This window comes from Artibeus jamaicensis, unplaced genomic scaffold (genome assembly GCF_021234435.1).
Source record: "Artibeus jamaicensis isolate MK-2021 breed Jamaican fruit bat unplaced genomic scaffold, CSHL_Jam_final contig_471, whole genome shotgun sequence".
NCBI classification, from domain to species: Eukaryota; Metazoa; Chordata; class Mammalia; order Chiroptera; family Phyllostomidae; genus Artibeus; species Artibeus jamaicensis.
In genome coordinates, this window is record NW_026521850.1 from 2121994 (window position 1) to 2138273 (window position 16280).

A 16280-nucleotide genomic window follows, 5' to 3' on the forward strand; every position below is an offset into this window, starting at 1 on the left:
CTGTCTGGACACAGCCCCCTGCCCCGAGTTCAGAGTGCGCCCCCAGGTCTTATACCGGGTTCCTGGTGAGCTGGCCTCACCTGCTGGCTTTGTGCTTTCCAGAGTCGGGTCTACGCAAGCCGCAGTGTGACGCTGGGTCCTTACGAGGCCCCGCCTCCCCCAGGCTCCTTCCACGGGGACTATGCCTACGACACCTACATCGGCAATTTCAGCGGCACCCAGGGCTTTGCAGAATATGGCTACCCTGCTGACGCCGGCTGGCCCACCGTGGGGCAAGGTGTGTGTGGTTGAGGTCCTGTGCACCCACAGGTGCCGGCGGTACCAGGTCGCACCACAGGGTGGCTTCGCAGGCCTGGCACAAGACAGGCAGAGGGGAGCGAGGTGTCGTGGTGGGAGTTCTAGACGGCCTGTCCTGAGCCCCCCGCAGGACAGCTGTAGCCCAGTGTGGGTGCCCGTCCGAGCGACGGCTTTCACAGGCCTGACAAGGCTCCTCTGGCTGCAGATGGGCCCCCGGCCTGAGAGCTCACCGCCTGGCTCCTGCTTGGGCCTTACGTCCCCATGCCAACCACAGGGGTAGTGGCCTTCCAAGGAGACTTGTAATTCCCCTAGAAAACTGTCATCAACTTGTCACATGTGCCCCGTTGTCCCTCTGAAACGCCATATCTGGAAAAGCACAAAAATGCACGTAAATACTGCTTTCCTTCCTAAAGTAGCATGTCAGTGGGAAACTCTCCGTTTTGACCTGTGATGTCACACTCGGGCACTTTCACTGGGTGCGGGGGACACTTGTCTCAGTGGTGGAGAATGACAGCCAAGGCACAGAGGGCCCCGAGAGCTGCTTCCCGGGACGCGAGCTTCCAGGCTGGATTTAGAGGAGCTTTTCACCGAGACTCGCGGGGCAGCCGGCGTGTGGGCACCTCTGGGCCACACATGAAGGAGCGCTGTCTGGGTCCCACGTTAAATACACTGTGACTCGTAATCATGAAAATCTCATCATTTTTTAAGGAAACACAATTTTGTGTTGGGCAGCATTCAGAGCCATCCTGGGCCACATGTGGCCTGCAGGCCACAGGTTGGACACCCTGGATTAGAGACTAGTTTATCCTTTTTTGAAAGATGTTGTTCGTTTGTTTTAGAGAGAAGGGAAGGGAGGGAGAAAGAGAGAAACATCGATGTGTGGTCGGCTCAAGCACCCCCTACTGGGGACCTGGTGTGCAGCCCAGGCATGTGCCCTGACTGGGAATCAAACCAGTAATCCTTTGGTTTGCAGGCCAGTGCTCAATCCACTGAGCCACACCAGCCAGGGCTAGTTTCTTGTTTTTAATAGTTTAAACATTTTGCTAACACATGCTGAAGTTGTACTTTTTCATGGGATGTTAGCAGTTTTACCTCCCGGCTGAGAGTCAGTGCGTCTGCGGCCCCAGCCGTGTGGGCGCCAGGACGCCCAAGCCACCCCTCCAGTCCGGAGCGCCCAGAACTGACACTGGGCTGCTCTGTGTGTGGCCCTCTCTCCACAGCTCCCTCGAGGCCCACGTCTCCGGAGAAGTTCTCGGTGCCTCATGTCTGTGCCAGGTTCGGCCCCGGGGGCCAGCTCATCAGAGTGATCCCTAACCTGCCTTCGGAAGGACAGCCGGCCTTGGTGGAGGTGCACAGCATGGAGGTGAGGTCAGGTGCGCTGCAGGCGGCGGGCCCTGCCCACGCATCCTTGTCTCTGAAAAACGCCTTGCAGAGGGTTTTCCTGGAAATCCTCAGTCAATAAGATTTTCTTGCTCTATCCGGTTGTATGTCTTATCTTTATTTGCGTTTCTGATTTTGAGGGGAGGACACTGTTGGTGCTCATTTGTTGGTGATTTTCGGTAACGGGCGCACGAGCGCTTCGTGCCCCTGTGGCTGCTGGGGGACAGGAAGCCCCAGGGGTGGGTGGGAAGTGGGTGCTCTGTTTCGTGGCTCCACAGGCCTCTGTCACATGTGTCAGGGCCTTGTTTTAGTGTGGGGGGGCGGCTGGGATGGATCTCACTGCTTAAAATGAGGTTTGAAAGTCAGTGTAGCCATCCAGACATGGCCGTGCCCTGGGATGGAGCCTTTGCCTCCCTGGTTGGGGCAGGCCGTCCTCAGCCGGCAGATGTGGCCGGCAGAGGCAGGGCCTGCCCCTGACCTGCCCTCCCCCACCCTGCACCTGTCCCCCTCAGACGCTGCTGCAGCACCTGCCGGAGCAGGAGGAGATGCGGGAGTTCCCGGGGCCGCTCGGCAAGTACGTCCCACCAGGGCGCCTGGGGAGGCCGTCTGGCCGCCGCGGCCGAGCGAGGCCTTGCCGCTGTGCCTGTTGCTGGTCCCTGAGTGCTGTTCTTCTTTCAGAGACGACACCCATAAAGTGGATGTTATTAATTTTGCACAGAACAAAGCCACAAAATGTTTGCAGAACGAGAACTTAATTGACAAAGAGTCTGCAAATCTTCTTTGGAACTTTATCATTTTGTTGTGCAGACAGAATGGGGTATGTACAGTTGCGCCTCTTTTTGGCCTTGAGTCTCAGGGACCCGAGGGCCTCCCAGGTGTGGGACGAAGCACGGGGAGCCATCTCAGCAGGGACTTGGGGATGTGGGAAGCAAGCAGGGTGTGTGTTTGGGGCGAAGGGAGGTTCGGGCCCACCGTGTCTGCCTGTCAGGGAGTCTGTGGTCGACCATCTCACGCTCAGCCATGGCGGAACAGCAGTCCAGGCCATAGCAGCCCGGCGGGCTCATCTGCAGAGACCAGCCAGGGTCCTCGCCTGGGCGGGCCCCGTGGGAAGGCCTGTCCGTAGTGAAGCCCCTTGCTCTTCCCGTTTCTGCCGCCCTGCAGACCGTGGTGGGAACTGACATTGCGGAATTGTTGTTACAAGACCACAAAACGGTGTGGCTTCCTGGGAAGTCGCCCAACGAGGCCAACCTGATCGACTTCACGAACGAGGCCCTGGAGCGAGCCGAGGAGGAGGAGGAGTCGGGGGAGGCCCAGCTCTCGTTCCTCACCGACAGCCAGGCTGCCGCCGCCGCCAGCACCCAGGAGAAGGAGACGGAGCGGTTCAGAGAGCTGCTGCTCTATGGCCGCAAGAAGGTGTGTCCCCGAGTGTCCGGACGCCACGGGTGTGTCTTTGCGCCCACCACGTATGGCTTAAGTGCCAGGAAGCAAATGTGGGAGGGACATTGGGGGTTGACAGTAATGTCAGGCTCTGATGTCCATGAAGAATTGTCATGTCCACGAGGATTTGTCCGGTCCCTCCTGTCGTTTCTCTGAAGGTGTCGTAAAAGTTTTCCCCTGTGTGTGGCTCAAAGGTCCGCAAGCTGTGTTCCTTGTCTTGGGACAAACAAACGTGCTTCCTGAGCTTTGGCTGTGCGCTGCCTTGTGCAGCCGTCTCAGGGATGAGGACATGCCCGAGATGGAGGGGACCCTGTCCTCACAGCCGGTGGTGGCTCGGGGCCTCTGAAGCACAGTGGGTCCTGGAGGGAGCCGGTGCCCAGGGGGACGGGTCACCCCTGGAATGTCCAGAGGCCTGCAGGTGGGGTGGGTGCCCAGAAGACACGGGCAGGTGTTGGCGCTGTAGACGTCCACCCAGGTTTCATGGAGTGGAGGGGCGGGCCCAGGGCAGAGGGGCGCCTGTGTGCTGTGGGCGCCTGCCCCGCGCGGCCATGGCTGTGGTGCAGGGGCTGTGCGGGCCGCGTGTCCATGGTAGTTCTGCACGGTGACTACCCCGGCCCTCGGCGGACACTCTCTGAGCTGTGCCTAGGTTACTCAGCTGAGGGAGGCCCTCCCCTGGCTGAGAAGTTAGCACTCTGGGGCCCGGGAACAGGTATGGGTGCCATTTCCCAGTGGGCCCCAGGGGGAAGGGTTTTCTGGGGGTGGCACACCGCCTCCCTGGCGCCCTGTCTCTCACACGCCTGCTTGTCACGCTGCCAGCAGCCAGCAAGAGCAGCAAGCGTGCAGCAAGGCCTGGGCCCCGGGGACTTGGGCAGGGACCGTCAGGGCGGCGTGCTTGTCTTTGACTCGGGAGTTGTGCACGGTGTGTGGGGGACCGCCCGGGCCTACGGGTCTCCACACGGTGTCCCCCGCCCCCTGGGCGGTGGGCAGCACTGCCCCCTGGGGCCCGAGCCGGCTTGGCTCACCACTGCGCTGCTCTGCAGGATGCTTTGGAGTCCGCGATGAAAAACGGCCTGTGGGGTCACGCTCTGTTGCTCGCCAGTAAGATGGACAGCCGGACCCACGCCCGCGTCATGACCAGGTGAAGCATCTCATGGGGCTGATGGAGGGCGGGTCCTATGGCAGCACCTGGGCTGCTCCTGGAGGCGTGCAGATGTCCAGCCTCCGTCCCAGGAAGCCGGGGGCCTCGCCGCGCCACAGTGCTACCGCAGGGTGCGTGCGCCATGCCTGCCCACCACATGGGGCGGGCCTTGGCCCCCCAGTGAGCTCCAGAGGCTTCCTCTTCCTCGGCACCCCTCTGACCCCGAGCTGTGGGTGCTGCTGTCAGGGCTCAGGGCTCATCAGGAAGGGGCCGAGGTGAGACCGGACCTGCGTCTCCTGTCTTGTCCTTCAGCCCAGCCGAGCTAGGCTGTCTCTCTCTGTGCCTCCCCAGGTTCGCCAACAGTCTTCCCATCAATGACCCCCTGCAGACTGTCTACCAGCTGATGTCCGGGCGGATGCCTGCGGCGTCCACGGTCAGTGGGCTCACCCCAGCGCCCTGCCTGGCCTGCCATCTGTCGGCACCGTTTCTGGGAAGGTCTCACCCTGGGGCGGGACCTGTGTTTCTGTCTTGCCCTCGTCCTGTGACCCTCCCTGAGCCCAGCCATCTCAAAGCTCAAGTGGCACTTTCTTCCCGGGGTGAGGGTTTGTTCTGCTTGCTTTTCTCGTGACCTCAGTGCTGCGGAGACGAGAAGTGGGGGGACTGGCGGCCGCACCTGGCGATGGTCCTGTCCAACCTGAGCCACAACGTGGAGGTGGAGTCCAGGGCGATGGCCACGATGGGCGACACGCTAGGTGGGTCACGTGCGGGCAGGCGGGGCCCACTCACCGCGGCCACGGGCGCTCTTCCATCTCTCAGCCCCCAGCCTTGGGTCTCTGGGAGGCCCCCGGTGAGACGTGGCCGCCCTGTGTCTCTCCAGCCTCGAAGGGCCTCCTGGACGCTGCCCACTTCTGCTACCTCATGGCCCAGGTCGGATTTGGGGTTTACACGAGGAAAACCACAAAGCTTGTCCTGATTGGCTCGAACCACAGGTAAGAAGGTACATGGTCGTGCGTTTGCGGTGGAGGAAAAGGCCACCCCCCCCAGCTAACCCAGAGCCGGAGTGCGGCTGTGCGGCCTTGCCAAGTGCTGAGACACACCCCTGGCCGAATTGCCTAAAGATCCGAAAAACTCCTTTTCTCGGCAGTTTACCATTTTTAAAATTTGCGACCAATGAAGCCATTCAGAGGACAGAGGCCTATGAGTATGCTCAGTCCCTGGGGGCCCAGGCCGACCCCTTGCCCAGCTTCCAGGTGAGCTTCGGCCTCGGGCCCGGGCTGACCAGCCCGTGCGAACCAGCCCGTGCTGGCAGCGGGCTGTGTGGTGCTCGTGGGGAGGGGTGCCGGGGTTTTTTGATGTCTTGTCGGGGAGACGTTTGATCTATAGTGTTTGAGTGTAACTCTGCTAAATTGAGGATTTTGTTTGTGTTTTGGGTCTTAGTATTTTATTAAAAACCATATTTTGTTTTTTCTGGCTATTTTTGGTATGATAGGGGCACATTCTCTGGCCCAGGAGTGTGTGTGAGTGTGTGTAGTAAGCAAGTGTGCATGTGTGCGTGCATGAGCGTGAGAGTGCATGAGCATGCAAGTGCGAGTGAGCACGAGTGTGTGCATGTGAATGTGTGTGTGTGCATGGGTGTGTGTGCAAGGAAACGCAGGTCACCCAGAGCTAGCACACAGCGGGTGCGGGACAGTCAAGGGCCCTGCAGGGGCCCAGTGTGCGTGCCAAGCCGTGGCCTCCAAGGCCGGGGCCCTGGCGGCACTCTGATGGGTGTCAAGAAGTGAGCTCCTCAGAGGCCCCGTCATTTCCTTTGGTGTGAAATGCCCCAGGGGGTGGGGACTGGTGCGGCTGTGGGGACACGCAGCACACGAGACCCATGAAGCATCCGGAGTCCTTCAGCTTGTAGGGGACTGTAGGGTGACCGTGGGAAGATGGGGAGGATGCACGGGTGGCTGAGCCGTGTGTGCGCATTTCAGGTGTTCAAGTTCATCTACTCGTGCCGCCTGGCGGACATGGGGCTGGCCACGCAGGCCTTCCACTACTGTGAGGCGATCGCCAGGAAGGTGCTGTCACGGCCCCAGAGCCACTCCCCCGTGCTCATCAGCCGGCTGGTTGAGGTACCGTCCCCACCTGCGGCTGATGGTGGGCCCACGGGGCGGGGTGGAGTCCAGACTGAGCTCAGGGACGCGGGTCCCACACGGAGATGTTCCCCGGCAGCTGCCTGGCGCCAGGCGCATCTGCATGGGGGGCGGCGAGCCTTGAGGTGAGCAGGGCTCCCTCTCGTGGCCTGTGTCGAGGCGGCTCGGTCTAGCAGTGCGTGTGTGAACCCCCGGGTCCTGGCCGCCCCGCAGCAGGCTCGTGCCCCGTTCCGGAGAGTGGAGACGGCGCAGCTGGCCTCTGGGTCGTATGAGCTGTACGCGGGACAGCGGACAGTACCCCCACAGTGCCAAAGGGATCCCACTGTCGTCTCCCCTCCCCCAGGAGTGTCATAGTTTAAAATGTGCTCGTGCAGTACCCAGCAGTGGGCCATGTCAGTGCTTGGGTCAGTCTGCGTGATCAAGCGGAGGGGGCTGCAGGCTAAGCTCGGGGGTGTGGGCGCTGCTGGCCTCACACAGAGGTTAGTGCAGGTGAGCGGGTCAGCCCTGGCTGGTCCCCTGTTCCTGCAGCATCTCTGTGCGTGTGTGAGGCGTGTCACACAGAATACACAGAAAGTGACGCAGACTGAACACTGAGGGGACGTCTCTCCTGGGTTGGCGTGGGTTTCGAAGACACTGGTGGCAGCAGGGCTCTTGTCTCCATGTGTCTGCAGGTTGCTTCTCAGTTACGGCTCTTCGACCCGCAGCTGAAGGAGAGGCCGGAGGAGGAGGCCTTCGCAGAGCCAGCCTGGCTGGTCCAGCTGCAGCGGGTGCAGAAGCAGGTCAAGGTGCGCGGGCAGCTCCCAGACACGGGGCTGGTGGAAACGTGTGGCCCTCACCCACAGTGCAAGGTGGGACAGGACAGCCGTGGGGGTGCACATGTCTGAGCGGGCCCCGCCCCCGGGGTGGCAAGACCTGAAGTGTCCCTCTCTTAGGAGGGCGCTGCACTGTGGAGCCGGGACATGGCCTCCCCCCAGCCCTGCCCCAGCACGCCCAGCTCCGAGGGGGGACCCCGTGATGGCCTGCGGCTGGAGCAGCCCTTGGACCTGGGCACCGAGAATCCGCTGCTGGCGCCGCCTGTGCCCAGCACCGAGCACCCTGGCCAGGGCGTGTGGCTGCTGCCCTCAGGTGAGCCTGTGCATGGAGCACGGATGCACGCGCCCGTGTCTCGGGCGTCCTGTCCTGGCGTGCTCAGGCCTCTGTGCTCCGACGGCCACTCCTCCCACTTCTCAGCAGAAGCTGTGGGAGAGAGCGCACAAGGTGCTGGGTTGCCACAAGGGAGCTGCTTCAGGTGACGGTTGGACTTTGTCTTCTCCACTGTCCCCGTGCAGCTCTGCCGACGCTCCAGGATGGCCAGCCCGCCTTCCCGGCCAGGGTGCCGATGTTCCCAGTGTCACCTCTGGGCCCTGCTGAGCCGGGGCCTGGCCATGGGCTCCCAGGGTCTGCACTTAGCTTTGCAGAGCCCTTGGCACCTGGCCTGCCACCCGGCACACCATCTCTCCAGGACAGTGAGCTCCCACTGCGGGAGCCCAGGCCCCAGGACCCAGGTGCGTCTACCTGGGACCCTGAGCTGGCTGGTGGGAGAGACTGAAGTCACTTGAACTTGAAATAAGTCACATTGCTTAATAGATCCCAAAACCATAGACGTTTTCAGCTAAATGGGTTCTCTGAGCATCACTGCTAGTTTCTTCTGGTCGGACGTGAAGCGCGGCTGCCTGGGGCGTGACAAGCTGGCCTGGCGGTGTGCCCAGGCTGTTGCCCTCGTCCTGTGCCCCTCCGCCTGCAGCCTGGGGGTGGCTCCTGCTCCCGGGCTGGGCCTCCTGTCCTCAGTCTGTGTGGGCTGTGTTTGGGGGGTGCTCAGGCTGGGTCCCCACGCAGCCCCAGGAGGGTGGCTCCTCAGATTCCCGCTGGTGCCTGGTCTCCTCGGCCTCGCGCTGACAGCACTGGGTCATGGGGGCCTCTCTCCCATTGCAGCAGCGGTGCTGCAGGACCCCCGTGGGAGAGACTCGCCGGCAGAGGGAAGAGAAGAGGATTTCGGTGGCAGATTCGATGTGGTAGTTGGCCCACCTTTCTTAGTGGGTGGGGCCCCAGACTCCTCCTGCAGTTGCCAGGGGATGGATGATGCACGAGAGGGCACTTGAGGGCTTGGTGAAGGGCTGAGTGGGACGTGGCCACGTGATGGTATGACATTCGTCACTTTGAGGAGAGGAAGTGCCTGTCTGGTGGCCCGCCCTGTCAGCTGCCACTGTCCAGAGGAGGGTGGCCCCTTGTGGCCCCACTGGCCTGCCTGAGGTTGAGATCACTTTGTCAGGCGTGCTGGCTCTGACCCCACGGGGAGGGACAGACGCTTTCTTGCAAGCCACTCCCTAGAGCCTCCTCCGCGACTGCTTAGCTAGTCAGCAGGTGACCGCCATGGTTTGAGCCCCACGGGCTGTCCAGCCACTAAGACGCCCTGTCCTGGGACGTGTTGGAGGGAGCGCTGGGCAGTGCCGGACTGTTGCCCCAGGGGTGTGTGCTTTTACCTGTCGCACGCCCGCTGCCCCACTGCGGGCTCTGCACACGCGGAGCCCGGGCCTCAACCCCTGCAGGGCCTGTCCGTGCGGAAGCTTTAGGTGCCAGCTACCCTCTGCCCACTGGTCCTGCTGGCCAGGGCTGCCCTCACCCTTCTTGCCTGAGTCCCTCTCCTCGCTGTCCCCACCTGGTCTCGGGCATGGTCTGGGGGCTCCCGGGGGGCACCCCAGGTGAGCTTGCTCCTGCGCTACCTTGCTCAGGGCTCCTCAAGGATGCTGCTGAACTCCGAGGCCCCCCCAGTGTGGGGGGCCGCCAGCCCCGGTGCCCTGCAGCCCCCGTCTCTGCCACCTGCTCCCGAAGTGAAGAGCCCTGTACAAGCAACCAGAAAGGAGGCCAAGGAGCCCAAGAAGGTACCACACAGCCCACCTCCAGCTGGGCAGGGCCAGGGCAGGGGAGGGGCTCTGCCCCTGATACCAGGGAGGGGGCAAGGATGAGGGTTTTCTTCACCCGTGAAGTTGAATGTTTCAGGGACAGATGAGCACTCAGGGAAGTCAGTGAAGGGTACACAGCCTGGTGGATGGTCTCATCTGTACCCACGTGTGGCACTGCCCTAATCAGAGCTAGGACAGCTCCAGCCCCCAAGGGGGTCCTGTATGTCCATGGCCTGTCAGCACCCTCCCCCAGGGGGTGACCTCCCTCTGACTACTCTTACCATGGATTAGTGGTGGCCGTCACTTCACACAAAGGAGGCTTGTCCCTCATTCTTGGACAGTGATCCCTGCTTTGCCCAAGGTGCCAAGAGCTCATTGCCCTTCCTCTGGATGTGGGCCACTTGGGGCCAGCCTGCATTGGGCTCAGCTCTCCAGGAGCACGCCAGGCCCTGGCCCAGGCCAATTGTGTCCAGCGTTGGGAGGCACTGCTGGGTCGGGTGCAGGTGACCTCTCCAGCCTCCCCTGCAGCGGCCCCGGCCGTCCAGGCCTGGTCCCCATGTGCAGGGTGGGTGCCCTCGGTCCTGGCATCAGCATCTTGCTGGCAGGCAGCGGGTCCCTGGGCTTTCGTTGCATTTCCTGAGGGATGGGCGGAGCTCATGGCCCCCTCGCCGTCCTCCCTGGGATCTGGACTGCCCCGCTCCTCTCCTGGCCCCGTCTTCGAGGAACATGGGTCGCGGCTTGACCAGGGTCAGTTTGCCGAGCTTCCCTGCAGTGGCTGGTGTCTGCAGGAGGCAGTGTTCATTCAGGGCGTGGGTGATGCGGGAGGCAGACAAGTCTCACGCATGCAGGCCACTCCCCTGCAGATGGGGGCAGCGGCTTGGCAAGTGTGGGCGGCTGCCACCACACTGTTTTAGGAGTGAAGTACGGTGTTTGACGATCAAGACACGGCCCAGCAGGCAGGTCATTCTCCCCACGTGGGAGCAAAGGGGGCCGCACTCAGGGGTCCCACACGGACTTTGCTGGCCCGCCTGGCCCACCTCGGCGAGGGGATGGGGGCGGCACGTGCTGCAGCGTTCAGACACGGAAGCCGCAGCTGACGCGGTCTCCTCCTCACTTGTTTCCGTCGTGGTTGAGTGTGCAACGTGATACCATCCTCTCCAGATGGCCCATCTTCCCACATGGACACTCCATCCCCATGAAACCCCCACTCCCAGCCCCCCCAGCCCCGGCCCCACCATGGACTCCCTGTCTCTGTGGGTCTGCCTCCCTCCTGCAGGGACCGCGGGTGAGCAGGACCTCACAGGAGTCCCTCTGTGCCACGTCACTCAGTGCGGTGTCCTTCAGGCAGGTGTCCTGGTTCTCGTTTAGGGCGGCGAGTCCTGGTTCTCCTGGCTGATCCGGAAGAAGAGGCCAGAAGCGTTTCTGCCGGAAGACACACACAAGTCGGTGAGTGTCCGAGCTCGGCCCTCAAGGACGTGGTGGGTGTTCTGGCGTGTCCATCAGCATTTGTCGGAGTCTCAGCTCCATAGCGACCCCAGGACTCGCCTTCCCAGTCCTGACAAGTCACCAGTCTTCAGACTCCGGGGCTGCCCGCCCTTTCTGCTGATGCTGTCCTTTGCTTCTCTGGTGGCAGATCGTTTGGGACCAGGAGAAGAACCGGTGGGTGGACACCAGTGAGCCAGAGGAGGAGGTTTGTTGGAATGGGGGGTGCGGGGGGGCCTGGGAGGAGGCCCTGCCTGCCGAGGCTTCCGTGGTGTGTCAGACGTCTGGGTTCAGAAGCAGACTTCTGGAGCCCCCTGTCCCCTGCAGAAGAAAGCCCCGCCCCCGCCTCCAGTGTCGCTTCCCAAGGCTCCGCAAGCTGCCGCCCCTGGGCCTGGAGGGCCCCCCAGAGCCTCTGTGAACATGTTTTCCAGGAAAGCAGGTAACGCGCCAGACACGGAACTGGCTCGGGGAACCCACGTGTCTTCCCGGCCCCCCTAGTTTCATGAGCAGTGGGTGGCAGTGCTCAAGCACAGGAGGGGACCCCCGGGGGGCACCTGACCAGCCACTCTTAGCAAGGGGCATGCAGCAGCTATCTGTGGGGGGGGCCCTCACCGAGGGCAGACGCCAGCAGAGGCGCTCCATGGGGAGGCACCACGTGGAGGTAGGGGCATTGGCGCACCCACCTGACCTGCCCCCCCCTCCCCGCCACAGGCGGTACGCGCGCACGCTACGTGGACGTCCTAAACCCGGGTGGGCCCCAGCGAGCTGACCCAGCGCTGGCTCCCGCGGACCTCTTCGCCCCGCTTGCCCCGCTCCCGCTCCCAGCGCCCTTGTTTGGGCCAAACCCAGGTAGGCAGACCTTTGACCCTTCCTCAGAGTCATGGCCTAACTCTCCCCTGAGGGGAGTGGCGGCCTGGGTGCAGAGGACCTCGTTTCCCCTCCTCCAAGAGAGCAGGTGGACCTGGGTCTAGGATGTGACAGTCCCCCACTGTCTCCTTCACAGAGACAGAGGGAGCCCTGCCCTCAGAGGGGGCTGGCAGGGAGGGGCACGCCCCAGCTGGGGGTCCAGCCCATCCAGAGCCTTCCTCGGAACCCAAGGTGAGTGGATACAGAGGGGCAGGAAGGGCCACCCTCCCAGGCTGAGACCACGGGCCCGACCTTGTGCAGTCTGCTTTGCTTGTGTCCTGGGCGGTCACAGTAGCCCCGCACGTGGCGTGGCGTGGTGTGGCGTGTACTGACGGTCTGACGGAGATCAGGGCAGCAGAGAGAGGTGGTCTCTTGTTGAATGCATCCATGATGTAGGGTGGGTCGTGGTGTGGGGCCCAGAGCCGGACCCACAGGTTCACCCCAGTTCCCCGTTAACCCTCTGTAAAGTTGGGGAGTCGCTTCTCCAGGCCTCAGCGTCCTGCTCTGAGAAATGGGGCAAAGATAACACCAGGGCACAGGCCACTGGGAGGTGCTTGGCGGGACAGGATGGGGACATTGGGGTGCACGTGCAGTGGGCTGTCGCCCTTCTTCTCCATGGGGCGCTTCACGGGCACAGCGGTGTGCGGCCCTGTGCCCCCCGCCCGCCGGGGCTGGTGCTGCATCTGTGTCTCCCGGCAGGTGGTCAGCTCAGCAGCCTCGCTCCTTGCGTCTGATCCGGCCCCCTGCCCCGTGGATGGCTCCTCGGGGGGCGAGGTAAGGGTGCCACACAGGGTTGCTGCCCAGGGTCCAGGCCGAGGAAGCTCGTCCTTCCTGTCCTCTCCGCGGCCTCTTCCTCACAGACAAGTGTTGATGGGAGGGAAAGGCAGTTCAGACGCTTTTCCAGCCTGAACGTGTTGCTCCGTTCCCGGAAGCACAGCCGCCTGCATTTGAGCAGAACCGTGTGGGAGTGGGGACTAGGGAGGGCTTTGGGCTCACACAGCCTGACTTGCCAGGGGCCTGTGTCCCTCAGGGCTGTGCAGTCCGGTGGCTCTAGCCAAGGCCTGGACACAACCCCACACTCACGGTTGGTTTTTTTTTTTTAATACATTTTATTGACTATGCCATTACAGTTGTCTCATCCCCCCTTCATTCCCCTCCACCCTGCACACCCATCCCCATTCTCCTCCCTTTAGTTTATCCACGTGTCACAAGTTCTTTAGATTCTGTATTTCCATACTACTCTTGCCCTCCCCCTGTCTGTTTTCTACCTGCTATCTATGCTACTTATTCTCTGTACCCTTTCCCCCCTTCTCCTCCTCCCACTCCCCTGTTCATGGTTGTTTAACCAAAGCTGCTTCGCAATGGGGACGGCAGGCTCCATCTGGCTGTCCCCAGGGGAGTCCTGCCGGCTCGTCGGCTCTGCAGACCGACCCCAACCCCGACGGCTCGGCGCCGCCTGCACGCTGACTCTGTGTTGTGTCTCGCTGTCTTGTAGCTTTCGCGCTGTAGCTCAATGAGTTCCCTGTCGCGGGAAGTGAGCCAGCATCTTAACCAGGTACCCGAGGCTGGCGGCTCTCGTTGCGCACAGGGCTGGGGCGGGCCGCCTCTGTGAGGCGGGGTTCCTCTTCCCGGTCCGGTGCAGGGAGGGCTCTTGGCAGCCGGGCAAGCCACGGGCACTTCGTCTCTGATGTGCAGCTGGGCCCCGGCTCCCCTGTGGCTTGGCCGGAAGGCTTGGTGCGGCCTTCTCTGTACATCGAAACCTGAATTCTGGGGATGGACACTGTAGGTCCCAAGTGACCAAGCGCCCGCTGACCACTGCCCCGATACTGATGGGCTGCGCCAGGGCTGTGCCTGCCCTGGTTGCTGGAGCCTGCGGGCTGCACGGCCCTTGGCTTTCACCGCTTCTCTGTGCACCACTGCGTGGTCTGTCCGGTGTGGCAGCGGGTCTCTTCTGTGTGCTTCTGTGGCTTTTTCAAAGAGTCGTAAGTCTTTGCTCCATCGTGGTGCGTGTGTGTGAGTGTGCGGCATCATCTTGCTGATCTGAGCTCTCTGGTTTCTAGGCTGCCAGTGGCCAGCCCCCCGCCACAGGCGCCCCCGGGGCTGCTGTGCCCTTCTACAGCCCCACGCAGTTTGCACAGGTACGTGCACAGCGGCTCCAGGGGTGGGACTGGCCCCCAGCCCATGCCCCCCGCTCCAGGCTGTGCCCCAGCTGCGCCTGCCTGCCCGCCCTTCCCTCCCCTCAGCAGTGCCCCTGACTGCGCTCCTGTTCTTCCCTTCTCCCTTCTGGGCTCCTGCCTCTGCGGGAGAGGCTGGCCGCCAGGTGAGGGGAGCCAAGTGGGAGCAGGAATCTTCAGGGGGCTGGGAATGGAATGCCTCACCTGACCCCGGGCTGTCCCGATGCACACCCCGCCTCACTGCCGTGGCGCCCGGCCCCTTCCACAGAGCCTGTCCTGCCGCCCGACCTTGCCCACCCCCCTGCCGCCCTGGCTTCAGCGGCGTCTGCAGGGTGTCTGCAGCCGAGGCTGCTTCTTGGCCTCTCTCCCCCCCTCCCAGGACTGAGGTGTCCATTAGCACCAGGTCACCCATCTGCATCTCTGCTTCAAGATTTGGTGGTGGTTTCCTATCCTCCCATTACCTGCTTCTTGTGTTTCATGTCTCCACAAGAACCCCTCGGCTCTTGGTTCCATTAGCACTCATGAGAAGGCTCACTGTCCTTCCTGTGTGCCCTCTGGGGTCTTCCGATGCTCCACCCTTGGAGACGGCCTCACGTGGAGCCCCTAACACAGTGCTGCGCCTTTAAAGGGCACACTGGCGTCTGATCTGGGCTGGGCCCAGTGGCCACGGGCCTCAGAAAGGGGACAGGGTGGGCACGCTGTCTGACGTCAGGGCGCATGCTGGCTTGCTCCCCAGGCACTCCCGAGCCCTACCCCCTACCCCCTACCCCCTACCCCCAGAAGGCGGGTGGGCGGGCAAGTCAGTGCTGTTCCTGTCGTTTCAGGCCTCTGCCACCTCAGGAAGTTCAAGGTCGGGGAGGATTGGCCAAAGGAAATACCCAGCGTTGAGATAGACTGGCCCCTGTTCCGCATTAGCCTTGGATGCTCAGACTACTCTCCTTCGACCTCCCATTCGAGCGATGACGCCCAGCCCCTGTCGCCAAAGCCCATCCAACAGCACCTCTGAGACCTGGAGCAAAGGACTGACCTCGGCTTCGAGCCTCGCACCTGCAAGGATGTGTTGAGGAGACGCCTCTAGTCCCATAGGAGTGACACAGCGAATGACGCCCTAAATGTGGCTGGGCTCTGCCGCAGGGTGGGCCTGGAACTTCAGGAACTGCGGCGTCTGTCTCTCGGAACCCAATGCGAATTGCTGCCAGGGCCGTCGTAGGGCTCTTCCGAGACACCAGAAGGAAGGAGGCGCCCAGCGCAGTGCTCCATGGGTGGTCCCTCTGAGCGCTCTCGCGGGTGCAGTCACCTTAGCTGCCCTTCGGTCGGGTGGGGACGCCCTGGCCCCTGCAGCGCATTTCTCTCCTGCAGCAGAGATGTCCCTGGCAGCCCTGAGGCTTCTGTGGCCTGGGTGGCACCACAAGGGGTCTCCTGCAACCAAGGGACTCGCCCTGTCTGTCCACGAGGGAGGGGAGAGCCACCCCACACAACTTGGGTTCCACCTGTGACTGGTCCTCACTGGTCAGCCGGCACTGACACTGTGACCACCATTTATCAATTCGGACCTTCCGAGGGCGTAGCTGGGCCACACGCGTGGGCGCACAGAGCAGCCGTGGGGCTGCCACACTCTGCACCCGGGTGCAGGTCCCGCATGTGTCGTGGCTCTGGGGCCTGCCAGCCAACACGCCCCTCCACCTGGGTGACGCACGGTGGGGCTGGCCACATCTGGAAGAAAGTGGCTTCGAACGGTTTTCCTGCCAGAAGCTCTAGGAGCTGATACTTCTGCCCCTGGATTTTTCCACACAGGCCCTTCCACAGTGAAGGTGGAGGTGCCCGGCCACAGGAGCCAGTGGGAGGCGCCCCCCTCACTGGACTCTGAGCTTTAAGGCTTCATCGACTGTTCTTAAAACCACTCACGTTGTCGTTTGTTCCAAGGAGATGAGTGATTGAAGTATTTATAGAGATCATTAGGAGCTCCCTTCTCTGGTTCCGCTTGGTACCTCGGACCTCAGTGCAGGGTCCTGTAAGTGTGCGGTTGGCACCAGCCCTTCCCTCCTTCCTGGTTCACTTGATCCCCTGGGAAAGGCCTCGGACTGTTCACACACCTGTGCGCCCCAGGACCATGTTCTTCCGCAGGGAAAGGCCAGCCTCCTTGGGGGCCTCCCTGCGTCCCTGGGTCAGTGGGTGTGATTCCCAGGCCGAGGCCTCCTGGGCCCTGCAGGCCCCCCAGCCCATTTTTCTGTTAGTGACTTTTGATTCAAGACGCTTCCTGCAGGTGGGAGCTGTTATTTTTCCTAAATGCTGATTGTTACACTGCAAATTGTTAAATAAATAAAAATATTTTGGGCTCGGAGCACTCTCCTGTTTGCCTTTGCCGATTGAAGCCAGGGAGCCTCCAGGACCT

At 62.3% G+C, this 16280-nt stretch overlaps 1 protein-coding gene across 9 annotated transcripts in view; it reads left to right on the forward strand.

The window, feature by feature from the left end:
* SEC16A (SEC16 homolog A, endoplasmic reticulum export factor) overlaps positions 1-16229 on the forward strand; it is a 30323-nt gene extending 14094 nt beyond the window's left edge. For 4 of the 9 annotated variants that reach the window (XM_053667702.1, XM_053667701.1, XM_053667700.1 and 1 more), the window contains exons 7-31: positions 103-277; positions 1518-1660; positions 2190-2251; positions 2356-2494; positions 2839-3090; positions 4155-4252; positions 4604-4685; positions 4887-5004; positions 5130-5241; positions 5397-5502; positions 6226-6366; positions 7059-7235; positions 7320-7512; positions 7716-7931; positions 8359-8438; positions 9156-9305; positions 10695-10772; positions 10960-11016; positions 11136-11247; positions 11520-11657; positions 11812-11906; positions 12414-12488; positions 13210-13269; positions 13775-13852; positions 14713-16229. In XM_053667702.1, coding sequence (XP_053523677.1) covers positions 103-277; positions 1518-1660; positions 2190-2251; positions 2356-2494; positions 2839-3090; positions 4155-4252; positions 4604-4685; positions 4887-5004; positions 5130-5241; positions 5397-5502; positions 6226-6366; positions 7059-7235; positions 7320-7512; positions 7716-7931; positions 8359-8438; positions 9156-9305; positions 10695-10772; positions 10960-11016; positions 11136-11247; positions 11520-11657; positions 11812-11906; positions 12414-12488; positions 13210-13269; positions 13775-13852; positions 14713-14781 — 3006 coding nt within the window. In that variant the 3' untranslated portion in view covers positions 14782-16229. The remainder of the gene's footprint in view (positions 1-102; positions 278-1517; positions 1661-2189; positions 2252-2355; positions 2495-2838; positions 3091-4154; positions 4253-4603; positions 4686-4886; positions 5005-5129; positions 5242-5396; positions 5503-6225; positions 6367-7058; positions 7236-7319; positions 7513-7715; positions 7932-8358; positions 8439-9155; positions 9306-10694; positions 10773-10959; positions 11017-11135; positions 11248-11519; positions 11658-11811; positions 11907-12413; positions 12489-13209; positions 13270-13774; positions 13853-14712) is intronic. The other 5 variants (XM_053667704.1, XM_053667706.1, XM_053667705.1 and 2 more) reach the window with 5 other exon arrangements.
* The last annotated feature ends 51 nt before the right edge of the window (positions 16230-16280 follow it).